Source organism: Oreochromis niloticus, linkage group LG5, assembly GCF_001858045.2.
Source record: "Oreochromis niloticus isolate F11D_XX linkage group LG5, O_niloticus_UMD_NMBU, whole genome shotgun sequence".
Classification (NCBI taxonomy): Eukaryota; Metazoa; Chordata; class Actinopteri; order Cichliformes; family Cichlidae; genus Oreochromis; species Oreochromis niloticus.
Window position 1 is genome coordinate 17,029,135 of NC_031970.2, and position 25,330 is coordinate 17,054,464.

At 39.7% G+C, this 25,330-nt stretch overlaps 1 protein-coding gene across 1 annotated transcript in view; it reads right to left on the reverse strand.

The window, feature by feature from the left end:
• Window positions 1-24,877, reverse strand: part of uba7 (ubiquitin-like modifier activating enzyme 7) — a 34,314-nt gene extending 9,437 nt beyond the window's left edge. The window contains exons 1-21 of the mRNA XM_019359223.2: window positions 24,706-24,877; window positions 24,398-24,566; window positions 23,655-23,789; window positions 23,363-23,469; window positions 23,201-23,291; window positions 22,809-22,941; window positions 22,449-22,546; window positions 22,217-22,366; window positions 21,966-22,130; window positions 21,720-21,824; window positions 21,534-21,614; window positions 21,010-21,165; window positions 20,406-20,571; window positions 18,359-18,555; window positions 17,972-18,036; window positions 16,252-16,462; window positions 14,173-14,247; window positions 13,388-13,589; window positions 13,210-13,298; window positions 11,212-11,304; window positions 9,518-9,709 (exon numbers count right to left, since the gene is read on the reverse strand). Of these exons, the coding sequence (XP_019214768.1) occupies window positions 9,518-9,709; window positions 11,212-11,304; window positions 13,210-13,298; window positions 13,388-13,589; window positions 14,173-14,247; window positions 16,252-16,462; window positions 17,972-18,036; window positions 18,359-18,555; window positions 20,406-20,571; window positions 21,010-21,165; window positions 21,534-21,614; window positions 21,720-21,824; window positions 21,966-22,130; window positions 22,217-22,366; window positions 22,449-22,546; window positions 22,809-22,941; window positions 23,201-23,291; window positions 23,363-23,469; window positions 23,655-23,789; window positions 24,398-24,566; window positions 24,706-24,752 (2,727 nt within the window). The 5' untranslated portion in view covers window positions 24,753-24,877. The remainder of the gene's footprint in view (window positions 1-9,517; window positions 9,710-11,211; window positions 11,305-13,209; window positions 13,299-13,387; window positions 13,590-14,172; window positions 14,248-16,251; window positions 16,463-17,971; window positions 18,037-18,358; window positions 18,556-20,405; window positions 20,572-21,009; window positions 21,166-21,533; window positions 21,615-21,719; window positions 21,825-21,965; window positions 22,131-22,216; window positions 22,367-22,448; window positions 22,547-22,808; window positions 22,942-23,200; window positions 23,292-23,362; window positions 23,470-23,654; window positions 23,790-24,397; window positions 24,567-24,705) is intronic.
• Window positions 24,878-25,330: the final 453 nt, after the last annotated feature.

Genomic DNA, 25,330 nt, shown 5'->3' on the forward strand with positions numbered 1-25,330 from the left:
GATTGGAAGTGTCATCTGCTACTTGCCACTATTGATCACCAGTCTTCTTTAGGCTGCAGTGAAGAAGCAGATGGCTGGGACCTCCAACTGTTCTATCCAACCTTCTGCAATTATCATACCCCAGAGAGAAGACAGGATGCCAGCCTGATGCAATCCTCATACAAAATTTAAAAAAATGGGCCATTAGTATTAAAGATCCTGTTTATTTTAAATTTAGGTCCCTTTTTGACAGCTAACTTGTAAGATACAAATAGAGGGTGAAGGCGGTGAAGGCAGTGCGGGGGTAGGAGCTCTGCAGCGATCAGGCTCTTCTCAGGAGAGTGCAGAGTTTGACACACAGACTAAAAGCAGTGAGAAGCTTTTGAAAAGGCTTCCATTGACGTGTAAAACAGCAAACAGAATCTCAATGTGATTGTCTTTCAATGAGAAGATAACAGCACTCCACCTGACTGAAAATGACCTGGGGCAGAAGCACTAAGTCAATAAAACCCTTACAAATGGGCCACTGACGTGCTGGAGCCTGTGCAGACACTCAAACATCAGATGTTTGATGGATTCCCACTTATAAAGCAATGGATTATAATTAAAATGCCTTACAGGGATGCATCTGATTGTGACACATGCATATGCATTATAATTTTCTTCCATTTGGAATAAGTGCAAATTTCTTACTGCACATTTCAGTTTTGCTATTTCTTGATGTCTTGCACTTAATACTGCATTACTTACTATGAACATACAGGCACAGACACATGTATGAACGTACTCTGTGAAAAATATGGTAACTAACACGATGTTTACTATTGGTATGAGGCATGTAATGGGACACAGCTCTCTGCAAATCACAGGGATCAGTTCAATAACAGCATACAGCCCTGGGCTCTGTGATCAACATGCCCTTTGTTGCTACGTATTTATTTGTAACATTGATCTGAGCTTTAGAAATCAAAGGTCATGCTCTTTGGTTACATGTGATGTGATGCTGTATGTAATGATGCAACGTTTTCATGTATTGGCTACTGGAACAAGGCATTGATATTTGTAGATCAATATGATATTCAGCTCTTGACGACATTAAATAAGCATCTCCCTCTTATCCGATGTTGGGATTGAACCCACGGCACCAGTAATTTCCTTTTGGGATATTGGTCATGTGCTCAATCCAGTAAGCTCCACTGGCTCCAATATCACCTGCAATGTCCTTTGAGTCTTAATCCTAATTCTGTCAGGCGTTTGTTATGTATGTTTTTTAGTCAAATGCTGGATGGGTTTCCTAATTTTTGGTATAGGGAGGGATTTACTACTTTGTAGTATGAATTGTAACCATTTTGGTAATCCCCGACCAACTGGAAGACTAGGCCATTACAAAGCCTCTTTCATCTATTTTAGTTTGATTCACAATCTGAATCAGTCAGACACTTCTTATTTTCATTAGTAGGTAGTAGGTGATATCATTAGTAGGTGAAATTTAGGAAAACCACTTATGTGCCACCTGTGACCTTATTATAACATTTTGTTTATCACGTAACAATAGGGAATGGCTTAGTAATAATTACTCAAGTCATGCTGTCTGACCATGTTAGAATTCAGATGTGTTTATAGTCGTTCTGAATGGCTACACTGGAAGATGTATGAAAAAGTGGGTGTAAATGTCAAATCACTGGTTTCAAAATGTTACAGATAATGGGCCATGCAGACACCCACTACTGACTCTGGAAACGTGGGATATGGTCTCATTCAGTGTTATCTACTTTAAACTTAGCTTTTTCTTGAGGTTTCTTGTGTTCAATTAAGGTAAAGAAAGAAAAAGACGGAGACAAGGCAGCATACTCTTAGGATGTGAATTGATGGGTAAATTTGAAAAACTCATGACCTCATGAAAAGCGTAGAAACCTACACTCATCTTGAGTCATTTCCAACCAGTATTGGTGCTTTAAAGAGTTTCCAACAGAAGTTGCAACATGGGGAAAAAAAATTGATTACCAAGAACTATGGGAGAAAGGGATTTTCTGTTTTCATGATGGATCTTTGTATAAAATTATTTGTGAGAATATATATTAATGTTGCTCAAACGTATAAATTAAAACAGTGGGGCGCCTCAGGGATCGATTTTAGAGCTGCTACTTTTTAACATTTACAGTCATGTGAAGTTTTCCGGTTTTCAGAGGACTCAATAGCTTGTAGAATCCCTTTTAGCAGCACAAGCTTGAAGTAACTGTTTTCTATATGACTTTATCACTCTCACACATTTCGATGAAGGAATATTAACCCACTCATCTTTACAACATTACTTCAGTTCTTTGATGTTTGCAGGTATTTATTTATAGATGGCTTTCATGACCCAGTTTCAGCCAAGCTTTAGCTGTCAGACAGATGGTCTCAGATTTGACTCTAGAGCCCTTTGTTACATAGAGGACCTCATAGTTGACTCAATGACTGCAAGGTGCCCACATCCTGTGGCTGCAAAACAACCCCAAATCATCACACCTCCACCACCGTGCTTGACAGTTGGTATGAGGTGTTTGTGCTGATATGCTTGACAGTTGATGTGAGGTGTTTGTGCTGATATGCTGTGTTTGGTTCTCGCCAAACATGGGACTGTGCATTATGACCGAGCATATCCACTTTGGTCTTGTCTATCAAAAGTACATTGTTCCAGAAGTTTTGGAGTTTGTTCAGATGCAACTTTGCAAACCTTAGTCGTAATGCCATGTTCTTTTTAGAGAGAAGATGATTTCTTCTGGCAACCCTTCCAAACAAACCATACTTTTTTCATCTTCTTCTAGTTGCACTGTTGTGAAATATAAAAATTAACAAGTGAGGCCTGTAGAGTCTGATATGTAGGTCTTGTTTTTTTTCTTGTTGTTTTTTTTGCAGTTTTTCTGAGCATTGCTCCTAAATTATGACCTTTTCTCTCTCTGAGTGATGCAGAGAAACACTTTCATATGCTTTCATATCTGGTATGCTTTTATATCTAGTATGCCTGATTACTGTAATGCTATTTGATCTCTCTATATCACACAATGTATTGTATACAATACAATGTATTCTAGTATCTGCTACAAGTGATTCAGAACTTGGCAGCCAAACTGCTTACTAGGACCCGAAGGAGAAAGCACATTACACCGTACACCGTCTTTAAACTGGCTGCCTGTCAGTTTCCCTATTTAAAATCATCTTACTTGTTTTTAAAGAACTTCACCAGTATACAAGTCTCACGGTGCATTACCCAGTGTAGCCCCTCAGGTCCTCCAGCATGAACCTGCTGATAGTTCTGACATGCAGGACACAAAATGCTTGTAGAGGCAGCTTGACAGATCATCAAATTGTTGAAGGGCTAACACAAGCACCCATGCTCAAAATCACGCCCAATTTAGAATCTCTAGTTAACCTAACTCATGCATGTTTTGGAACAAGAGCACCTGGACAGAACCCACTAAAGCACAGGGAGAACATGTAAAATCCACACAGAGAGCCCCAGGCCTGGATTTGAACCCAGAAACCTGTTGTTTTATTACACTGTGTTATGTCTAATTAACAGCTTATCACTCATCTGTGAAGCACTTCAAACTGCAACAACATCCTTGAAAGGTGCCTCATAAATAAAGCTATGACTGATTTAATTGATTGTACAATTGTGTTGAAAAGTGAATCTTTCCTGTTCATTAATAAAATAATTTCATCTATAAATTAGAGTCTGCAATAGTTCAAAAGTAGAAATGAATGTAGGTATAAACAGCTAAAGTGCTTTCATCCTAAAATGATTGTATCATCTTCAAATATCTGCAAAAATTGTAAGAAGACAATTCTATGCCGCATTTCACATGGAAAGTCATGCTTTCTGTCCTCCACATTTGCAATTTAAAATCCCCCAAAAATTCATATTTGCACAGAAGAGAGTGAGTGGACAATGAGCAATTCACAACCTTTTCAAAGATTCTGAGTTTTTGAAATCCTACAGGAAAGTTGGAGATCAAGGCCAGCGATGCAGCAGTTTTGACACACACTTGAACACAATTACTTGAATTGCAGCTGCCATATTGCCCCTGTATTAAAAAATGTATGGAAGAGAAAAATACTACTGAGGATAACTGAGCTAGATCAAACACTGGTGGCTTATCAGTTTGAATAAATGGAGTTTTGTGAGTTTTGAGCTGTACCGCACACTGTGCTAAATAAAAGATCTGGGTAGCGACTTTTATTACCTCCTACAGTCTGTGTTTAACAATGTTCTGGATCTGCTATATCCAGTCTGATCTGATCTGCGTCTGTTGCTACATAAATAAACAACCAGTGCAAAGACACAATATCGTTGTTGATGACACAAAAGGGAAAGAGAAGATAGATGGGGAACTAACGCACAACAATAACAGTACAATGCAGCAGAGAAAACATCTGACTTAACAGCATTCTACCGAAACAATACTGCCTCCAAATAAACCGTGGAAAACAACAGAAGGCACAAGCCGCATATGTTGATCACAGATTACTCATTATCCCGCAAGCACTATTCATGTCTGGGTCTTGAGTTACAAACTGCACAATGGCCTCTGCACTCCTCTGGGAATCCAGAAGGCCTTGGATCATATTCACCCCATTTCTTTACTGGCACAGTCCAATGAGACCAACACATATTTAACCACATGTGAGGCAAATCTCCTCCTTTGTTGTTCTTGTTCTGTCTTTAAGCCATTCCCTGTTATTTGTGTGACAGATGTGTGACCTTCAATTATGCTCAAATCACAAATCAGTTGGCCGTGGGTTTTCTTTTCTACATTTAAAAAAATAAAGAAATAAACAGACACAATGTCTACTCAGCAAATTTAAACATTCTTTTTTTTCAGATTTTTAAATCCAAATAAAGAAGTAAGTTGTGACTAAAAGGTTTATTAGAAACAGAGACTGGAGCAGATGAACATAAAATCCTTGCCTCCTCCTGATTCTCTGCCGTCAGCAAGATTACATAGAGTTCTTTGGGAAATCTGGTTTCAATGCACTGCTTCCTGTGAAGGCAGGAAATAACCATCATTTCTGCAGGTAATTAACAAAGAAGCGGTGTGACCATTGACCGACGAGTGCCTCCAGAGTCTTGCCTCCAACTCTGCTAATTCAATTAGAGACTGAAAGGGCAAAGTGGGGAAGTGGGGCACCAAGGAAGCGTGAAAGGGCACAAAGTTAGGAGTGTGGAGGATGTGTGCACAGGCATGTAAGAGGGAGTATTTCCATGGAACACAACTACCAAGCATCCTAGCAGACAAGTAAAGACAGCATATACTGATAGAGCGTTGGCAAGATGCTAGAGGGGTTGAAGATTGAGATATTTAACACACAGCTGAAACATGTCCTCCTCTGTCTGACCTCGGGTGATGTTTCTCTGCATTTTAGTGAGGCTGCAGCTTAGTTACAGCTGCACTCATCAATCTTTGCTGCTCTTGAAATGTCCTTTAATGACTTAGTGCCAGAAAATCTCAGAAAATGAGTCCAACTAGCAACAAAGAGTACATAGTTTTACATTTTTTTTAGGAAGCAGAATTATTATTATTACTGATTATTCAAATATACTTACTATGATTAATATGTTTACAAACAGTACATTGTACAACATGATTTTTTTTTTTAAGTTTTGTTCTAGTAAATCTGTTTTGGTCTCACCAACTATTAAGGGAAGTACTGATCCCTTTATGCTCCACTACCTTTGCGAGGCACTGAGCTGGTAGAGTACAGCCAGTTTATCACCATTGTTTTTTTCTAGCCCCTAAAACACTGCCCACTACAACCTTGAAGGTGAAACAAAAAGCTGGCTTTAGTTTGTAGAAATAAAAAAAAACTGGAAAAAAACTATATAAAGCGCTGGGTTATTCCTTTGAAAAAAGGTAACCCTGCTCAAATAACAGTTTGCAATTAATGTGAAAGTAAACATCTTGATTAATGTAACTTTAAATGGAAGCTTTTGCTTTGTACAGCTTGGGAAAGTTGATGAAGTTAAAGTCATTGCAAAGGCCAGTCTACTCTAGAGTTACTTCCATGATGTGGATAGTTAAGAGCACTGTGATAATTAGATTAATATGGTACCAGCAGTTAGTATGTATTACTGTCTGACTGACTATAGCGGTGGTAACAACAAGCAACAACAATCTTTTGTGTATTTATCATATCATACATTTTTTGCAAACATTTCCAGGCATTTTAGGCCCTGCATGTTTGAAAATAGTCTGCAGCTGCAGCTGACTGTTCTGTGTGAAGGGTACAGAGAGGACATTGTTGCTGCAGCCTTAAACTTGCAGCTGAGGTAGTCACAGAGCTGATTCAACATTTGACTGAATGAAAGAGCCAGCATGGATTATACTATATGGGGCAACTGTCGCTCAGTTGGTGGAAAGGGTTGTCTGAGTATTTGCCCTTCAATCCCTGGCTCCTCTATGTGCCAAGTGTCCTTGGGCAGAGCACTGAACCTAAAACGGGCACCTTTTTATGGCAACTCTGCCATTTTTGTGGAACTGCAAACATTTTGTGTTTACCAGGCACTATGTTCACTGCCAGCTTTGGTACCAGAACACAGATGGAAAAACTAACCCATATTTTTTACAGTATAAAAAACAAGTTTCTTCTTTTTTAAAAAGAGAAGGGAGAGACTACGTTGGTTGCAAAAATGTCTCCTTCTCGTATGGAAGTCTTTGTGAAAACTACCTTGCTGCTGCTCATCATGTCTGGTTTAAAAAAATGTCAATACTGCGATGCACAAAATGCTTGGCTTGAGGTTTCACAGTGGGACTTATGGGACTAATGGTTGGCTATGTGCACCTTTATTTACAGTCAGCGGTCTATGGCTGTATTATATTATGATCCTTTAGTAGAAGAGATTCTGGGAATTTGTTACTCTCGGTCTGCCTTTGATGTCTTGGCCTTGTCTCCCCAACTGAAAAACATAACGTAGGGAGGAATGCTACGCAAATGAGTGTTGAGCAGACAAGGACAAACCTCTTGTTTACATATCTCTACCTCTATACAGAGGACAGCAGCAGGGAAATACCAGGAAAGTTTCATATTTTGCCAAACAGCTGCAAGAAATCCTGGAAAATTATTAAGACAATGGGGGCATTGGGAGTCATTTAATTTAGTTTAAGAGCTAAGTTAAATGGTTATTTAGTGACAGCTGTGTATGACCACATTAAAGCACTTAGGCGATCAGAATTGTGGCAGTACAGGTTAAATTATGATGACTGCCCAGAATCTAGCAATGGAGTAATGTCGTTAACGTCACTTTGGAATAACACTGGGTGGCCCACCTGCACAACCAGCGAGACGTGATTGTTGTTACTTGATATTAATGAACTGAGACTGATCTCATAAGGGGAGAGGTCCAAGCCATTGCAAAAGTAAGCAGAGACCTTAATACTGCATGTCTGATCAGTGAAATTTAACAGCTGCACGCCTGCAGTTGCTTCAAAGGCTGTCTCCCAAAAACTTTTCTAATCTTAGATTAGAGAGATAAGAGAATATAAAAGAAATGGCTTTGCCTTCTGTGTTACGTCGTTGTCTAATTTATGATATCTGAAATCATTTATATGTACACCATTTTTGTCATTTCCACACTAATTAATTTCAGCACATAAATGCGGTAATCAAGGATTGCAGGACTCAGAAATCTTATATTATGTGATCTCTTTAACTAGTCACATAACATCTACACCACACTCGTGCATAGGAGATGTTTACAGCATTGAAAACGAGATTCAATTTGTTTAAAAATATCAATATATATCAACAAGGGCATAGACACCCTGGACCTTTGAACCCGGGTGATTAAGTTAGTCTCATACTGGATATCTGAGGCCAAATCTGTGTCAGTATTTAGGTTAAATTATTATTGGCTTTTCATGAATCCATAACATAAACAGTTCTGATAAGGACCCCTTAAAAAGGTTAATAAAACTTTTGGCAATTACAATCTCATAAATATAATTATCCAATTTATTTCCACCAGTCAAAATATATGTTATTGCTGATATACTCATGATAACGACATGTGGACATTCAAACTATTTTTACAATAAATAGAGTGATGAGAAACTAGAATTGATGCCATATCGAAAGAGTAAATAAAAACAAATAGAGACTGTCAATTACAAAGCTTGGTATAAATTATGAATTTAAACTAACCATAAAAACCAAAATGTTTTCTTTGGCACTATGTCCCACATTATATGGCTGAAGGTTTGGCAGCTAACCCTCATTCTCTGGTTCTCATATAATTGCATGTGTGTTCCTGATTTATGAATGCCTTCCGGTATTACTTTAGCATTTATCTTTAACTCTAAAAATGCTGTTCTGGCTGTGGGTGTCCTGTCTCCTTTGGGTCTTCTGTTGAATAAACAAAAGCTTAAACCCCAGAGCCTTAACCCATGAAGAAAGCGCCTGTGTCTGAAAAATTTAATGTCTGCCCATCTGTCTGATTCAGTACTTGAATACTTGAATAAACCTTCTGGCTGGGATAATGTCAGGTACTCTGTCACTGTGACTGATTATTTTAATGACTGACTCTATCCAGTGTCCCGTGCTGCTTTGGAAATGTAAATGCATCTCAGAAAATTTCAGAAGGCATGAAAAAATAGAAAGTATATGCAAACATCAACAAATTTACAGGCAACAACTGTAAGAACAGAGAGAGGAAGAAGGCACGTCTGGAACCTCCAAACTGCACTCAAAAGTTACAGCTGCTTCTGTCATCATGGCAGCGTTTATGCAGAGGCTGAATTTTCCCCTGTAACCAAAGCTGAAACCAGACCCACACTGTCTCAGAGTACCCTCAAGCCCCATAGGACACAGTTACCCCAACTGCTGACCCTGTCAGAGGTTTAGTGCCCTGAGTGGGAAAGCTGGAGCATTCCAGTCTAGTATTTGATTACCTCCAGAGGCGAGCTACAGTGAGATGTAAGACTGCTGTAAAATTAATTGGCATGATATTCTCTCAAACCTGACCTTAAATGTGTCTAGCATTTGAATCTGAATCATAAGTCAGATAACTAACATGTTACTGTGTGGCCCTGAGAGCTCTGTGTACCTCATACAGTGTGGTACTGAGCCCAGAAGGACACTGGCTTCAGGGAATAGGGTTGCTTTGAATTCACTTAATTTGTCCAAACAAAAAGTCAAGCATGAATCTGTTTTATGCCTTGCCTGCACTGAAATATGCTAAGGATTATACTGAGCTAGTTAAAGAATGGGCTTACAGTATATTCAAGAGACTGAGGGCCAAAAGTGGGCTTTTACTCTGAGAGCACTCATTCATGGCTTAATGCTTTCCACTAAAAAAGGAAGGACATAAATCTACAAAGAACCAGATTTATCCTCAAAATAGACAGGTTTAAATTATGAAAGTACGTTATACAGTAAGAGTCTGTCAGACTTTATAAAGTGCCTTACTCAGGTCCTATATGTGACTGAAAGCTTTATTGATCTCTTCCCTAAAACCACTATAACTAAAATAAAGCTGTGGTCATATGGAGCTGTTACTCACTTCAAACTGCTGAGGCCGGCTCGGCTGGGACATGACAAAGTACTGGACGGCCAGGTTGATGTAAGCTGTGCGGTAAGAGCCGATCTTTTGGTGACCCTGAACCAGCTTATACAGCTCCAGGCACATGAGGCCTGCCACCGCGGCTGTCGTGGTGGCTATGGCAGGGATGATCCTTCCGGCAATGCGCTTACTCTGCAAAGGTGAGAGTGGAACGTTCACTTTCACATGGCAGTGTCATGTAGTGGCAAGAAAATATTTCAGTTAGCTTCAGTCACTTTCAGTACAATCCTAACGTGATCCAACAAATATAAACTTGTGTTTTACACCATTTCACTGGTAGAAAGTAACTTAATTCATTTACTCTGTTAGTTCTGAAATACTTGAAGTACTTGAAGTTGTCTTTTATTTTAGTTACAGTTTATTTTTAGTTCATGGCTTATCAGTCAATTAAGACCTGTCCCCTTGTTATGTATGGACAAATAAATGAGATATAACATATGAAGTTCATTCAAAGTGCTGAATTTGTATTTCATAGCTTTTCACTTCAACTTTAATATGAGGCACTTTATTGTATTATTGTTGGGTCTTTGCCTTACAATATAAAGCACCTTGAGGCTACTGTTGTTGTGATTTGGCGCTGTATAAATAAAATTGAATTGAATTGAATTTGGCAAAGCAAAATACAGCAATCACAAATTTTAAAGAAAAACTTTATGATGTACAAGCTTGTACAAGAAAGCCAGATTAAACTTTGCCAGAAAATATCTAAAAGAACCTGCACAGTTCTGGAAAACAAAAACATGGACAGATGAAATAAACTTGTTCCAGAGGAAGGGAAAGGTATAGAGAAGGAGAGAAACGGCTCAGGATTCAGAGCATGCCACCTCATCTGTCACACATGATGGAGGCTAAGATATTTCATGGGGTAGGGATGGCTGCCAGTGGATCCGGGCCGCTATTGTTGATTGATGATGTGACTGCTGACAGAAGCAGCAGGATGATTTCTGAAGTTTACTGCTTTATACACTCTGCTCAGATTCAGTCAAGTGCTGCAGAACGGACTCGACAAAGCTACAAAAATTGTGTGTTAGTCCAACAAAACATGGACCTAACTGTATATACATATACATACACAATATACTGATGATGCTGCATGATGAGTATTTCTACCTTCGACAGTTACAAATATTTTAGAGTCTAGCCCTCATGTAGTCTTGCATAACTGATATACTGTATGTTCATTATGCATGTGGTTAAATGGTGACTAAAGGAGAAGTTATTTGCAATCAAGACGCAAAATGTGGAAATGTCTGATTACACAAGGCTAACTCTCTTTTGTCACCCCTCTCCTAGGGGTACCCTTCCCCCCACCGTCCATGTCTTGGCTGTGTATGTCACTGTGGCGGCTGGTACAAGGCCTGGCTCAGGTGTCACCTCCCAGGCGACAGGTAAAGTGCCGTGATTAGTTCTGCTCTGTGAACAATAGACGAGGGGGCTGTTTTTGTGGCTTTAGGGCAGGTGTGTGCAGCACCTAGGAAAAACATGACCTACAGGGAGGGGGAGCAGTCGGCAGGTCTGTTTTGTCTCATTCGCCCCTCAACTCAGCTTCATCTCTTTGATCTTTGTCCATATTTTTCATTTATTTTTACTATGTATACATACAATTAGATGATGCACACAGTGAAAATACTGACCTTGTGACGATCAGCTGCAGGGATGTCATAGTTTTCTGCTCTCAGGTTAGATGCAGCAACAATGTAGTCCATGTGGAAATTGCTGTCATCATCCTGTACGAGTAGGAACATTAAATATTCTTTAATTAAGATATAACACTAGGAAGCTTAATACCCATGAACAGCAATTACATATAATGACAAAAAACAGCTTAATAACAGTATTAGCAACATTATAAATTGCTAGTGGAACAGTTCAAGGCCATGTCCACGTCCAGTGACATACTCAGTGATGTCATTCTCTGTGCCCTCTTTGAGCTTTGCCTGCTTTGTTATTATGTCGCTTCAGTCACTCTGATATATGACTTAGTACCCTGTCAGAAAGCAGTGGAAATCAGATTTCTGTTGTGATCGACATGGCCAGTGAGGTCATGCCTCTGCTGGTGCGGCTCTACAAAAGCTAGGAGGGTGACTGTCACTCCAGGTTTGCTTTAGGGGTTGTGAGGAAGCTCCAAGCTGGCAACCTGATGCCTTTGAAACCCTCCTACACACATTCCATCTATCCACAGCCTGACCAGGGCACAGAGGGATAAAGATGAAGAGAAGGGGGTTTGGGAGTCTTGTTCTTATTCAAGACAACATTTGATATTTAGCTGACTTACCTCATGCACCTTCATTAGTCTCTCTTGGTTCATTGCATGTGTTATCAGAATCTCATTTAAAGTCATTTACCTTCTCTAAATTCTTTTAATAACAACCTCTACCACTCAGCAGCGGCATCTTGACCTGCTTTTACCTTTTGTTGAGCAACAGTATCTTAATTATGGGGTAATATGGTACAGTTAATTTGTGGGCAGAGTTTCTTGTAAACTCGTCCATAACAGAGGTTTAGAAAAGACTTTGTTATCCCCAATGTCCAGGTAGATACATATAAGCTTTATTTAATGTTGGCTATTACAGTTATTACTGGATCCAGTCCTATCCAACAGGACATGTCGGATGCTGAGGAAAAATGTTCCAGTAGGGAGGAATAAATGACGCTATAAGAAAATGGCTCATTTACTGCACAATTTGTTTATGCTTACAATTGTTAATTTTTATTTAAATAGATTTTGAGATAATAGTTACACTAAGTCTTGGAGGATATAGATTTATAGTTGATTTAGAGCCTGGTCTTTTTTTCCATTTATTTTAGCATTTATTAATTAACTAACCGGAGTCAAAACAGAAACTGGACCCAAGATGTTCTACTTTGTTTTTCAAGTTAGCCAATGTGCGGCAACGGCAATGTGCCACACTGAAAATATCATGCATTTGTAATGACAAAATCTGTCTTAGTTAAAGCTAAACTATTGAAATTATTTTTACCTGGCATTCAAAAGTTTACAAGTACTGAAAGATGAGAGGAAATGGAGAAGACAAATGGAACAAAGTGTATGGCTGGCTTCTTAAACCATGGGGTTGCCTCATTTAAATGTGTTTTGTGGCCATGTTTCCCAGAGGATATCAAGCAAGAATATAGAGTGTTAGGGATACTGTCACTAGGAAAGTGCTGTCCTATTAAGAAAATCGCTTTACTCCAAGGTGTGACTAACTTTTAGGAAATACATTGGAAGGAAACGTTTGCTTTGGGAAGTGGGGATTATATCTAGTCTACACTCCTAAATAACTTTCTAGATTAGATGAACCTTTATGAATATTTACAATGCCAGCCAAGTGCCAAACGTAACTTAATGTGAAGAGTGACAACGTTTTATTAAGGGAAGTGTGCCTTCAGGAGTCTGTGTATGCTGTTTGCGGACTGCAAACCAGTTCTCACATAAAAATATACAATTTCTATCTGAGCTGTCTGACTAAATAATCATTATATTGCTACAATTTTTGAAAGCAGGAGGGACGGTTTAAAAATATATAACTCTACCCTGCTAAAACCACTGTTGAATCAGCTCAGATGAAGATGTGACTATCTGCAGCTTCTCTGAAGTCTGAGGCAGAGGTGTCATTGTCCTATTGCCCTACCTTCTCAAAGTCGATGGGGTACATCTGAGCTGAGCTTTTCAGAGAGGGTGAGGCCAACTTTCCTTTCAACTCCTCAAGTCTGACCTTTTCTGTGGCAGAGAAAGAGAAAAATATGTAAAGATAAGACGTGCTGGAAGAAAGATGGTTGGTAACATAACAAAAGATTAAACTAACTGACCAGCATCATCGCATTCACGTTTTTTCTCCTCCTCCATCTCCTTGTCAGTAACATGAATCTTCACGGAGGACTTGGGAGTGAAAGCTGGTACATGGACATTTTCTAAGATTCCTCTGATGGAGGTAAAGTCCCTTGTGCCTTTGATCCCATAGATTTGCCCATACAGATTAGCTCCAGCCATCACATACTCAATATGCGTAGTCTACAACACAACAATCACATAGTCTTGATGAAGAAGAAAATATAATGCTTTGGAAAACACATTTAACATTCTAGTTAAACACAGTCTATTACAGAAGCACTGCCATCATGGTGAAACTGTGAAAAGAAACGTATTAAAAAAGGAGAATAGAGTCAGAACAATGTTAACATAGAGCAGTAATGCCAATTACTTCCCTTAATGGAATATATAGCTGCAATAATTTCTCCAGTGTTCCCAAAAATGCACATCTATATTGTGCATTGAGTGGCAGTAACTGCTACTTATTAAACAAGCACAGTACAGTTCCATTATTTCACTTCTCTGCAATGCTGCTTTCAATTCACTGATAAGGAGAATAACATGAATTGAATGTGTCTAGAAAGCAGATTATTATCTCTCTTTTATTGCCCATATGTACCTGAGATAAGACTCAATTATATGGTCAGAGTGAGGAAGAGCCACTATCAGACAAGATAAAGAAGGAATGTGAGTGGTTATCAGTATACTGTGGTATGTTTTCTCATTACCATCTACTATGTATATGATTGCTACTGGATGAAGAACTGGACCAGACACTACTCACATTGCTAGGATCAAAGGTCAGGGGGTGAGGGCATCTCTTGGATCCAGACCAGAAGGGCAAGCCATGAGTGGTCTTCTAGACAGAGGCAGAAGAAAATCCCTTTATCGCAACGAGTAACAGCTGTAAAATCATTTCACTTTTGTTCTTTAAAAAAGAATAAATATATGTACAACTTGGTGAGTAAACCCATGACTGTCATGGTGAGATCTTTGCCTTACATATAATGAAGGTGACGCTATATTCCAAACAAAAACACACGAGTAAACAGATTAGGTTTTACATTTTCAGCTTATATGATATTTAATGCATGACGACTCCAGTGCATCAGTAATTTACTGGATAAAGCCTGACACCTACTTTACTATTCTAACAAAGCAAGTCAACTACCTTCCTTTGGTGCAGTCACACTAATATTGTTATCAGCTGTGTGTTGACTACACAATTTGTATGTCTGATAAAGGAACAAAGGGACTTGAGAGCTTTGATGTTTCCAAATGGTCCATATGCCGAGAAAGAGAGAGTCTCCTACTGGTGGTGCCAGTTTTCACTGCAGGGGGGGCATTGTATAGCAGCCAAAAGGCACCAACAACATTGTCCTTTTCAGAATCAGGCATGTTGTTGGCCTTCTCTTCAGGGCCAGAGGGGGCCAAAACAATGATTTGTCCTTAAAAAGAAGGATAACACTTTCATTTAAGACTTTTTGGGGCCTCCTAAGGCTCTTTGTCCAGTTGTACTTTTTTCTTGTAGAGACCTAAGAATAAAGGTGACATTAATAATGGAAATTTCTACTTGAAATCAACTTTATTCTGGTTGTTAAGAAAAAGAGAGTTGAACCAAATAACTACATGGCCAAATTTATCAACAATTCAATTAATTGCTGTTAATTAAGCAGTTTAAGAGCTGAATATCATTTCTCTCACTAATACAGCAAATTCTATGACAGGATGCCTTTAAATCTCTTGTCATTTCATCTACACTCATTCATTAGTCATACATGTATACTGTCAGGTTATGTACTGATGAAGAGTGAGTTGTAAATTATTAATTAGTATTAAGCAGGGTTAGATCAAATGAGCGTAGACTCCCTTTTGAACATATAAATTGTGTTGTATAGAGAGATATTGGTAGAAACTCAATTTCTTTTTCGTTCTTTTTTCTGTTTTGTTGTTATTTTTGCTGTGTTTAGATGTTTAAAATAAAGCAGTCAGTCAATCCACTTCTCTCACCCGTCACTTCTTGTATTTTCTACTTTTCCAACTTGAGATGCTGTGGCGACATAGAGTACAGTAGCCGTGCAGTCATCAGTGTTGCCCGTGTACCAGCTTTGGTCAGTTTAGCTTTTGACTTTTAACTGACATTAGCTTCCTTATCATAGTTCCCCCAGAAAGTCTGTGGTCAAAACTGACTTTCAACGAGAACAATAAAACTATAACTCTTTTTACGTAACTAGGACAAAGAGAAGTAAGGAGGGGGGAAAAAGAGAGAGAACCAAAGCCAAAACCACAAATGACGCAGAGTTTCTGTATCATGTGCTGTGATGATTAGATAAGAGAAAATTTATATTTAATAATAAAAAAATACCATACCAAAAGCTGTTTTTAAAGAGATGTACAGATAATACAAAGTCCATTAATAAATATTAAAACATTGCCAAACACTGCTGAAGTTCTGTTAGAAAAGAGCTTGTTAGTGTTCTAAGTCTGGGGTTAGTGAGGGTTTGTTTAGGTTGATACTGATCTGTCCACCCCCCCACACCAAAGGTATGACAGCAACATGTGACATCGCTCTGTCTGCACATTTCAACAGACTAAAAACCCCTCAGAGACCCTCAAAGAGTTTATCAGTAGTGCTTTTCAGGTTTTCAGCAAGGCTAATACTGCCATCTACTCCTGGGGAAATATGCTGCAGTACTCCATGAAGTGAAATGTGAAAAATGCAATTCCTATTGTTCAAATATCTCACTGTAGTGTTTAACTGTTTGGAATGTAAATATCTTACATGCACAACAGTGCCCCTGTGTGTTCATGGAGATAAATTACACATGTTACATTTTTGGCATCAGGATAGTTGCTTTTTTACCTCATCGGGAGGGAAACAGTGCAGAAGCTGACGGATGTCGTTGTTAAACAGGCTCTCCCACTTGCAATGTGCCCAGCGCACACAGTCTTCCCAGGACTTTGGACGCTGTCCTCCAGCTTCCATGTCATGCAGGCTGCTCCACACTCCTCCGAGAATCTCCAAGGCCTCAGTGTCACCAAGATCTAGAGTTCGCTTTATAAATGCTGCATCCCTGTGGAAAATAGAGCAGCAGTAGTTGTATTCAGTGACAGAGCAGATAATAATAATAATCATTGGCTGAGCAGAAAGACAAAACGCAGGCTCTTGAAAGGTAATAATAATATGTTTGATGCGTTCCTTCACAATAAAAGATTAGATTTTTATTTGCAACATGACTTGGCTGAAGGTACACTTTAAAAACAACACACGTGGCACGCATGACCTGCAACGTCAACCTGACTAAAGCCTTACTGGAAAAAAAACCCCAAACTGTTTACACCTGTGTCACAGAAGAGAATGACTAAAAAAATCTTTTGAGTGTTGTCTTGAAGGTGACTCAGAGAGGGGAATTCTCTGAGTGTTTCGACTCATAGGCAGGAGAAGACAGTGTTGAGTAAGTTTATCAGGTGCTGGTCAGTACAACTCTAAACCCACACATGGGCAGTTCTTGCGCCACTAATATGCGCTCGCTCAGGAAACAAAAAACATGCCTGAACAGGAACATGCATACTCATAGTTGTACACAGAAGAACTGTATGGGTGTGGCATTAAAACAGCGGCAACAAAAAAACTTCCTTTCCATAGCCTCATGAACTATGACTTAATATTTGCTGGACTATGACATGTAGCTGATCTGTCTCATAAAAATGCCCAGAAAACATTTCCAGGATTGCGCTAGAAGGAGAGCTGGGAAAAACTGGTTATCTTAGTAGACAAGTGTTCTTATCTCTAAAAAACTGTGTAATATGAAAAATTTGGTTGTTTAAACTCACAAGCACCATTTTTGCTCTAGGCCCAGTTTTTGCTTCCATATAGAAACAAGAAAGAGAGTAAATGCTTTTACTGTCGTGGCAGATTAAGTTGAATCTCACTAAAACAAACAGAGACAAATCCCAAAACATGACTGGATTAGAATGGCTCCAAGCCTCAGTACTCAGACACAGTTTCGACCTGGAAGCTTAAATCTCCCTTTGATGACACTTCTGTGTGTTATAATTAGGTCAATGCATTATGTAAAGCTTGATACAGTGGTTATTAATTTTTAAAGATTAGCCATGTACTTAAATCTTACAATTAAAATCCAGCAGATTCACTGATTCATCCATTTCACATCATATAGCACTCTTTCCTGTCATCTAATCTCTTTTTTAAAATTTGATGGATGGTTCCTAAACCACAAAGCCTCTAATTATCAAAGAATGCATCTATTATTAGGAGAAAACTGTGTTAGAGCTGCTGTGGATTATACATTACAGAGAGGAGACTTGGCGAGACAGACTGTTTATGTAATTTCTTACAAGGGCTTTACTGCTGAAAGCCAACCAAATGTTTTCCTGTTAATAAAACTAAATAACGAGCTTGAACCACTTCATTAGCTGTTTTGTAGGTGTGCTGGAATGCTTTGTAAGAAAGTGGAAAAGCATTGTAAAATGATCACGCTAAGTAACACCAGACTGGTGAAGACACCGTCTCGCTTTTGGCGCCAACACAGGAAAATCGCACGAGGATGGTATCATCTTACCTCAAGAAGAAATTGACATTTTCAGGTGTCTGTTTAAACAGTCCTTCAAACTGGTCCCTCGCCCACTGAAACAATTACAAGACCAGATTAGTGAAAAAAGAATAAATAACACAATAAAAAGACTTTCTTTTGCAGAGCACTGTGCAACCACTGCAGTCATTTCAAATGTTGTGGTCATTGTTATGTTTAAGAGCTAATACGAATTTTAACAGCATTACCTCAGCAGGTAATATCACACAGAACAATCCAAATTCTTTGTGCTAATTACTAAACTATATGCCAATAACACATAGGGACTATTGTACTTCACTGGTCATCTGGTATTAGATGCAATAAATTCCCATTACAGCAAAAGTGAACACAAAGCTGAACGACTTGATTTTATACCTGCAATGTGTGCTCAATGCGGTGGGGGAAGTTCTTGAGAGTACACAGTGGGATAGCATTGCTAGAACTTGATTTAGCCGGTCCATAAGACTCCGTCAGGTGTGGAACCACCACCAGGGTGTGACCTTTGGTCCCTAGAGTTCCCCCCTCCAGCATTGGCTTCTGGTGTTGCACACAGCGTCCATCAAGATAGACCCCTGACCATCAAAAATACTGGGTTAAAGCCTAGAAATGTGCATGTACAGTCCTTATACTTACTGTAAATATAAACTGTGAATGTTTTTATATGATTTCTATAGACTGCAATTTGTTTTTATACTTGACATCTTATATAAAGACTTCACGCCCCAAGGACCTCAACTGCTACAGGCCGGTGGCTCTGACATCCCACCTGATGAAGACCCTGGAGCGGCTGGTCCTGGCTCAGCTTCGGCGTCTGGTGAGCTCATCACTGGACTCACTTCAGTTTGCCTACCAACCTGGCATTGGAGCGGATGATGCCGTCATTCACCTCCTACATCGTTCCCTCGCGCACCTGGAGAATCATGTTCTTTGATTTCTCCAGTGCCTTCAACACTATTCTTCCCTTGGTTCTGAAGGACAAGCTGGAGAACTCTGGAGTGGACCATCACCTCACTACCTGGATTTTGGACTACCTCACCGACCGACCACAGTATGTGAGGACTCAGGGCTGTGTGTCGGACAGGGTCGTCTGCAGCACGGGGGCCCCACAGGAAACGGTTCTGGCTCCGTTCCTCTTCACCATCTACACTGCAGACTTCTCCCACAACTCCACCCAGTGCTTCCTGCAGAAGTTCTCTGATGACTCTGCAATAGTCGGCCTCATCACTGATGGGGACGACAAGGAGTACAGAGGACTGACTCAGGACTTTGTGGACTGGTGCCAGCTGAACTACCTCCAGATCAATGCCAGTAAAACCAAGGAGCTGGTGGTAGACTTCCGCAGGCACAAGCATCCTCCACTGCAACCACTGAACATCCAAGGTATGGACATCGAGGCTGTGGACAGCTACAGGTACCTTGGTGTTCATCTGAACAACAAACTGGACTGGACTCATAACTCAGACGCCCTCTACAGGAAAGGACAGAGCAGGCTGTACCTGCTGCGGAGACTCAGGTCGTTTGGAGTGGAGGGCCCACTCCTGAAGACCTTCTATGACTCTGTGGTGGCCTCAGCCATCTTCTATGGTGTGGTCTGCTGGGGCGGCAGCATCTCTGCTGGGGACAGGAAGAGAATGAACAGGCTGATCCGAAGGGCCAGCTCTGTTCTAGGATGCCCTCTGGACCCAGTGGAGGTGGTGAGTGACAGGAGAATGGCGGCAAAGCTCTCATCCCTGTTGGACAACATCTCCCACCCCATGCAGGAGACTCTGACAGCACTGAGCAGCTCTTTCAGTGGGAGACTGCGGCACCCACGGTGTGGGACGGAGAGATTTCGCAGGTCTTTCCTCCCCACTGCTGTCAGACTCCACAATAAAGACTTTTGCAGCTGATCAAACACACAAACCCACACATGTGCAATAAGACTGCTATATGTGCAATTCTTCTTCTGACGAAGTTGTATTTTTGTATTTTCCTACTCAGTTGTATATAGTATTTGTATTTCCATTTTATTCTATTGTATATGGTATTTTATTTTATTTTATTGTATTTTATTGCTTTCCAGTGTTTTCTAATTTCTGCTACATAACTTTGCACTTTGCTGTAAGGAAACAAATTTCCCACCTGTGGGACTAATAAAGGTCATCTTATCTTATCTTATCTTATCTTATCTTATCTTATATAGACTGAAATACTGTATATAGGCTATAATAACATTTGTATAATTCGTTATTTTTACACCAATACCTCATTTTTTAAATACCTGTGCCCCATATTTTTACATCTCTTTTCTTATTCATAATTAGAGTCTTTTTTGCACACCATGGGTACGTGGGTATGTCCCGAACCTATGGCGATATTAACAATAAAGATGACTTTGACTTGTAATTTCATTTTATAATACAATGACAGTAAGTGTCCTCACTGGCTTCCACATTGTCGAGGGCTGCAGCCACTCCATCGAGGCCCATGAAGAAGCAGTAGTCGTATACTCCTTCACTGTCAGCATCCAGGCGATTCTGGTGCGCTGTGATTCTCATCTGTGGGTTTATGTCACACGCAGCTCTGGCTGCAACTTTTGATTTAGGTTCCTGCCAATTGACAAACACACAAAAATGGGAAAGTTAGTCTGTGAGATAACGTATGTGAACAAGAATAGGTATTAAAAACAAAATAATAATAAATCTGAAGAAGATCTGTATTCCGAATAGCATGCCAGAATTTCTTTTGTTAGCATACCCCAAAGCTTCACTTTTCTATTATTCATTTTTTCAGTAGCAGCTGTTTACTCTAATGAGAGATTAACTGCCTGATGTAGTCCCAAAATAAGCCATACAATAAAACAGTTACAAGTGTTGGAAAATGGCAGCTATGTGGAAACTAAAACAAGCCATCTCAGGCTGTAATAATACCTTCATCCCCAGCCTCTCCTGTAAGTAAAGCCCTATTAACTTGCACAGATGTGCTATGACACTTTTTCACATTTTTCACTACAGAATTGTGATACACTGTACTGTGTGGCTTCTCACCCCGATATCACGAGTCCTGAACAGGAACTGGCGGTTCAAGTTGGATCTTTCTATTAAGTCCATGTCTGTTATGGTGATGTGTCCATCATCTCCTGCACCAAGCCCCATTAGGGCAAAGTTTTTAAGAAGCTCACAGCCAATAGCACCAGCTCCAACCTTGAAAATAACAGGAAAAAATGAAATTCTCAGATGTGTTTTACAATGTTGCAGAAAGTCATTCATCTGTTGTTGCTCATTACTACATAGAGATTAGGCATTCAGTAGCTCATGAACTTCCTGAAATGCATACACTGTCTCCCTCAAAAATGTTAACCCAGCACAAAATCACACTTTTAAAGGAAACAGGGAAAGTACTGTTAAACAGCCCCTATAGAAAGATGCCAGGAAATGCCACCTGAATCACAGCTATTTCCTGAATGTGCCATCATTTACACCAGACAAGATCAAAGAAAAACACACATGGAGTTTCTGCATTACAGTGCAGAGTGTGCCCTCTGTTGGACAAATATCAAATCAGTCCTCACCAGGAAATACTTCTGCCGTTGAAGCTTCTCCTGGAACGCAGAGCCAAACACAGCAATCTGTCCATCATACCTTGTGCCGTTCTATGAAAAAGAAAAGAGACAGATGAAATGCGTTTGAATGCTGTTCATATTAGTCAAATGAAGAGATTGTTTGATAGCCTGGGAATCTATATTTTAAAGGTATACCATCGCGAATGAGCATTCTGTCGGCTGATGCTTTTCCTCAGGCAGGCACTCCAGTGCATCAAAATATAGCCACTGCTGAAGAGGTGTGAATTTCCTACTGCACGCCTGCAGGAATATTATAGAAGGCACACAATACTCGGTCAACTCAAAAAAAGACTCGACAGTGTAAACAGTAATAGTTTATGATGAATAACCCCCCCCCCCCCGCAAAGATGAACATTTTCAGGCATTTTCTTCAGACATCACCTTAATGACTTCCTGAGCAGCCAAGCCTCCTATGAAAGCATTGATGGGAGCCAAATCTCCCTGGGCTGTGAACGACAGGCTTTGTACTGTGACCTCATCTAGCTCTTCCAGTTGTGCGACTTCATTCAGCTCTCTCACTATGTTTAGCAGGTAATCTGCATCGGACTGTAGAAGCACCAACAAGTGAGTGGAAACAGTCCTGTAAATTGCTTTAATGGTTAAACTACAGCACCATAGCTGGATTTACAGACCTGGGACCAGAGACCAGGGAGTCGCTTTTCTTTCTTCACAAAGCTATGCAGTGCTTGGAAAGCCAAGTGCAGGGTCTTATGCCGAGATATTTTTCCAAAGTCGTTCATTACCAGCAGATCATGGTCCTGTAAAGCCTCACTCAGTGGTTTCTGCAAATAAAAATGAGATTATTTCATTAACAATGGATTTATTGTTTAAAAGCTAAAGTAGAAACAAAACGCTTGTACCTACAAATTTTAGCAGGACTGGCTGTTTAACCTCATTCACCACTCCACCCCGTTCATATTCAGAAAGGGCTGAAGTGTCACCAATGCTGAAGGAATACTGGCCTAATGATTGAGATGACAAATGACAAAGGTTATTATGGTGAATTGAAATTAAAAAAAAGTTAAAAGCAGATTTACTGAAAAATAATACAAACCCAATGCTGAAAATATAAAACTATAATGACTGCCGATGACTTACAGGTAAAGAAGAAAAAATCTCTAATTGCATCAGATTTTTAGAGTAGTGATCATCATAGAGGTTGAAAATGTCATGAAGAGAAAACTTGAGGAAAGAAATTGCCATCTTTGGTAAAAAAACACTCACCCCGGACTTTGATCTCCACGGGCCCCATATTGTTTAGTTCTGTCATGCCTTGCACTTCAGAAAAAATAACTTTATCGCCATCTGAGAGTCCGTGCTTCTGGTCATCTGTGCAGATCACCACTCCAGGATTATCCTAAAATAAAGACATGCTAACTGTCAGTTCTTAAGCCTGTTAAATAAACCTATTTGCAACACTTCTTGAACAATCTGGTTCAGGGATTGTTAGTCATTAAAATGGTCAGAGTTTGAAAGCATATCTTGGATTCACTTAGGGGTCCACTCATAGGATCTGTTATACACATTACACAGAAATAAATGAAGTACCAGGATTTCAAAATGTATGGCTGGATCTGCAATTTAGCATTAGCACAAAATAAAATTAAAAGTGTTACCTTAGAGATAGATTGTATCATCACTGATGCAGGCATCTCTCCATCCCGGTCCAAGACCTCAAATTTCTCCCCAAAGTCACAGAACAGCTGACTGCAATTGAGAGTTTTCTCTTGATTGTTCCATAATGTTGATTTAAATGCATGTTCGAGAGTTTATCTTACCCACAGAGTCCCTTGGTGTCTGCTACAATGAACTTAATTCCATGTGAATGACACAGCTCCCCAAAACGCTTCTGATCCTCCAATGAGGAGTCAGTGAGGACCACTACCTGTAAAAACATAGCCCTACTCAGAAAGGTGTTTTTTGCTTGATGTGCACTATGATTTGGCCTTGATGAACTGAATATTATTTAATGAAGGGCAGAAAGTTTCTCGGTTCCAGAATTTTTAAAAAAAGATTATTTTAACCTTAGTGGACATCAGCACAGTACTGTTGGGAAAAAGATTAAAATACCTGATATTGCAGAAGAAGGTTTTCATCTAGTGGTCCAGTGTAGTCTGCCACAACCACATGCGGGTTTAAAACTGCCAACTGTTGTACTGAGCATGTAGCCCGGTTCTGACCAAGATGAGACTCCTTCAGGAAAAACTGTTGGGAACAATTAAAATGAAAGACAAAACAATCTCAACCCAAGGTCCACCTGCTGTATTACGTTTGACCATCCATCCATCCATCCATCCATCCATCCATCCATCAATCCATCCATTCTCTTCCACTCATCCCCCATGACCCTGAATTGTATAAATGAAAGAAAATAAATGAATGGATGACCATCATCAGTAAACTGAGTTTGCTCAGCAGTAATTCTGAGCAAGTTTTGAATGTTTTGCCTGTGTCAAGGCTCAAAGAGTGAAAGAGAAATCTTAAAATTTATCGGGTGGTTCCCAGTGCATGATAAAGAAGGCGGGTGTCCTCACTAGTGAAAGAAAAAGCAAAACTAAATGTGCACAAACATTCGATCACTTAACATTGAAATATTGAGGATTTATTTCATCATGGAATAATATCAGTGACACAGTTTCATCCTAAAGTCTAATAACATTTGAAAAGAAAAAAAGGTTTGAAAAAAACAAAACAAACCATTACCAGGATCACAATCAGCTCGGTTTAGTAACCCTTCATCACACAGGCTTCCTAAAGTTTGTTGTATATTTATGTGTTTATGCAATCAGCTCAAACGCATCCCTCTTGGATACCTGAGATGACAGGTCGCTCCATGTTGTCATTCCTTCGTCCTGGACAGTGACATGTTTAACTCCGGACAGCACCACATTCTTGGCTATTTCAACTCCCAGACCTTTCATTCCTGCAATGAGGACCTTGGCTGAGCCCATTCGGTGCATCGCCTCATGGCCCAGAACATAACTGTGCAGATTAAAGAACACACAGTGTCATAGGTCATTTAAAACAATTTAAATACCAGCAATCATTCATTTCTTAGACGATACCGCCGGTCACTTTTTGGCAGGTGTGCACTTTTTGGCAGAACATCGCTGGTACTTACAGTTGTCGAGAGTAGAATCCTTCATCGATTTCAGAGATTTCTGACATTTTGTAAAAGCAGTTGAGGGCAAATCTGAGAGAGCTTAGAGAAAGAATCGTCCAGTCAAAACCCGGAACTGAATGTAAACCGGTTGTGATAAAAAGAAAAAAAAACGCAGCAGTTTATTTCAGTTTCGATTCAGTCTCTGCAAGGGCCCACCAAGAAACGCTTTCTGTAACGGCCACTAGAGGGCGACTCGAAACTTTGTAACCTTTGTCCCTCTGTGCCTAGTGTTGGGTAACAATAAAAGTTTCTCACTTTTTCATATTTTCCACTGCGAGTAGGAAAGTGCAAGTAAATTATTTATGATTCTCTGGCTCAATTTCTCTTTAGCTCTGGTTTCTCTGTGCTCACCTTAAATCTGAAAAGCAGGATTTAATACATAAACGTTCAAGTCCTTAATGAAACTCACAGAATCCCCTCATGCATCAATAAAAATAGACTTATAGCTAAAGCAGGACATAATTTCTATCCTGGAGTCTGAAGTTAAATGTATGTAACTGATTAGGAAGAAAGAATAAATGCAAAAACAATATAGAAATAAAAAATGGTTTGTCTAAAAATATGTCTGAAGGTAAATTTTAGC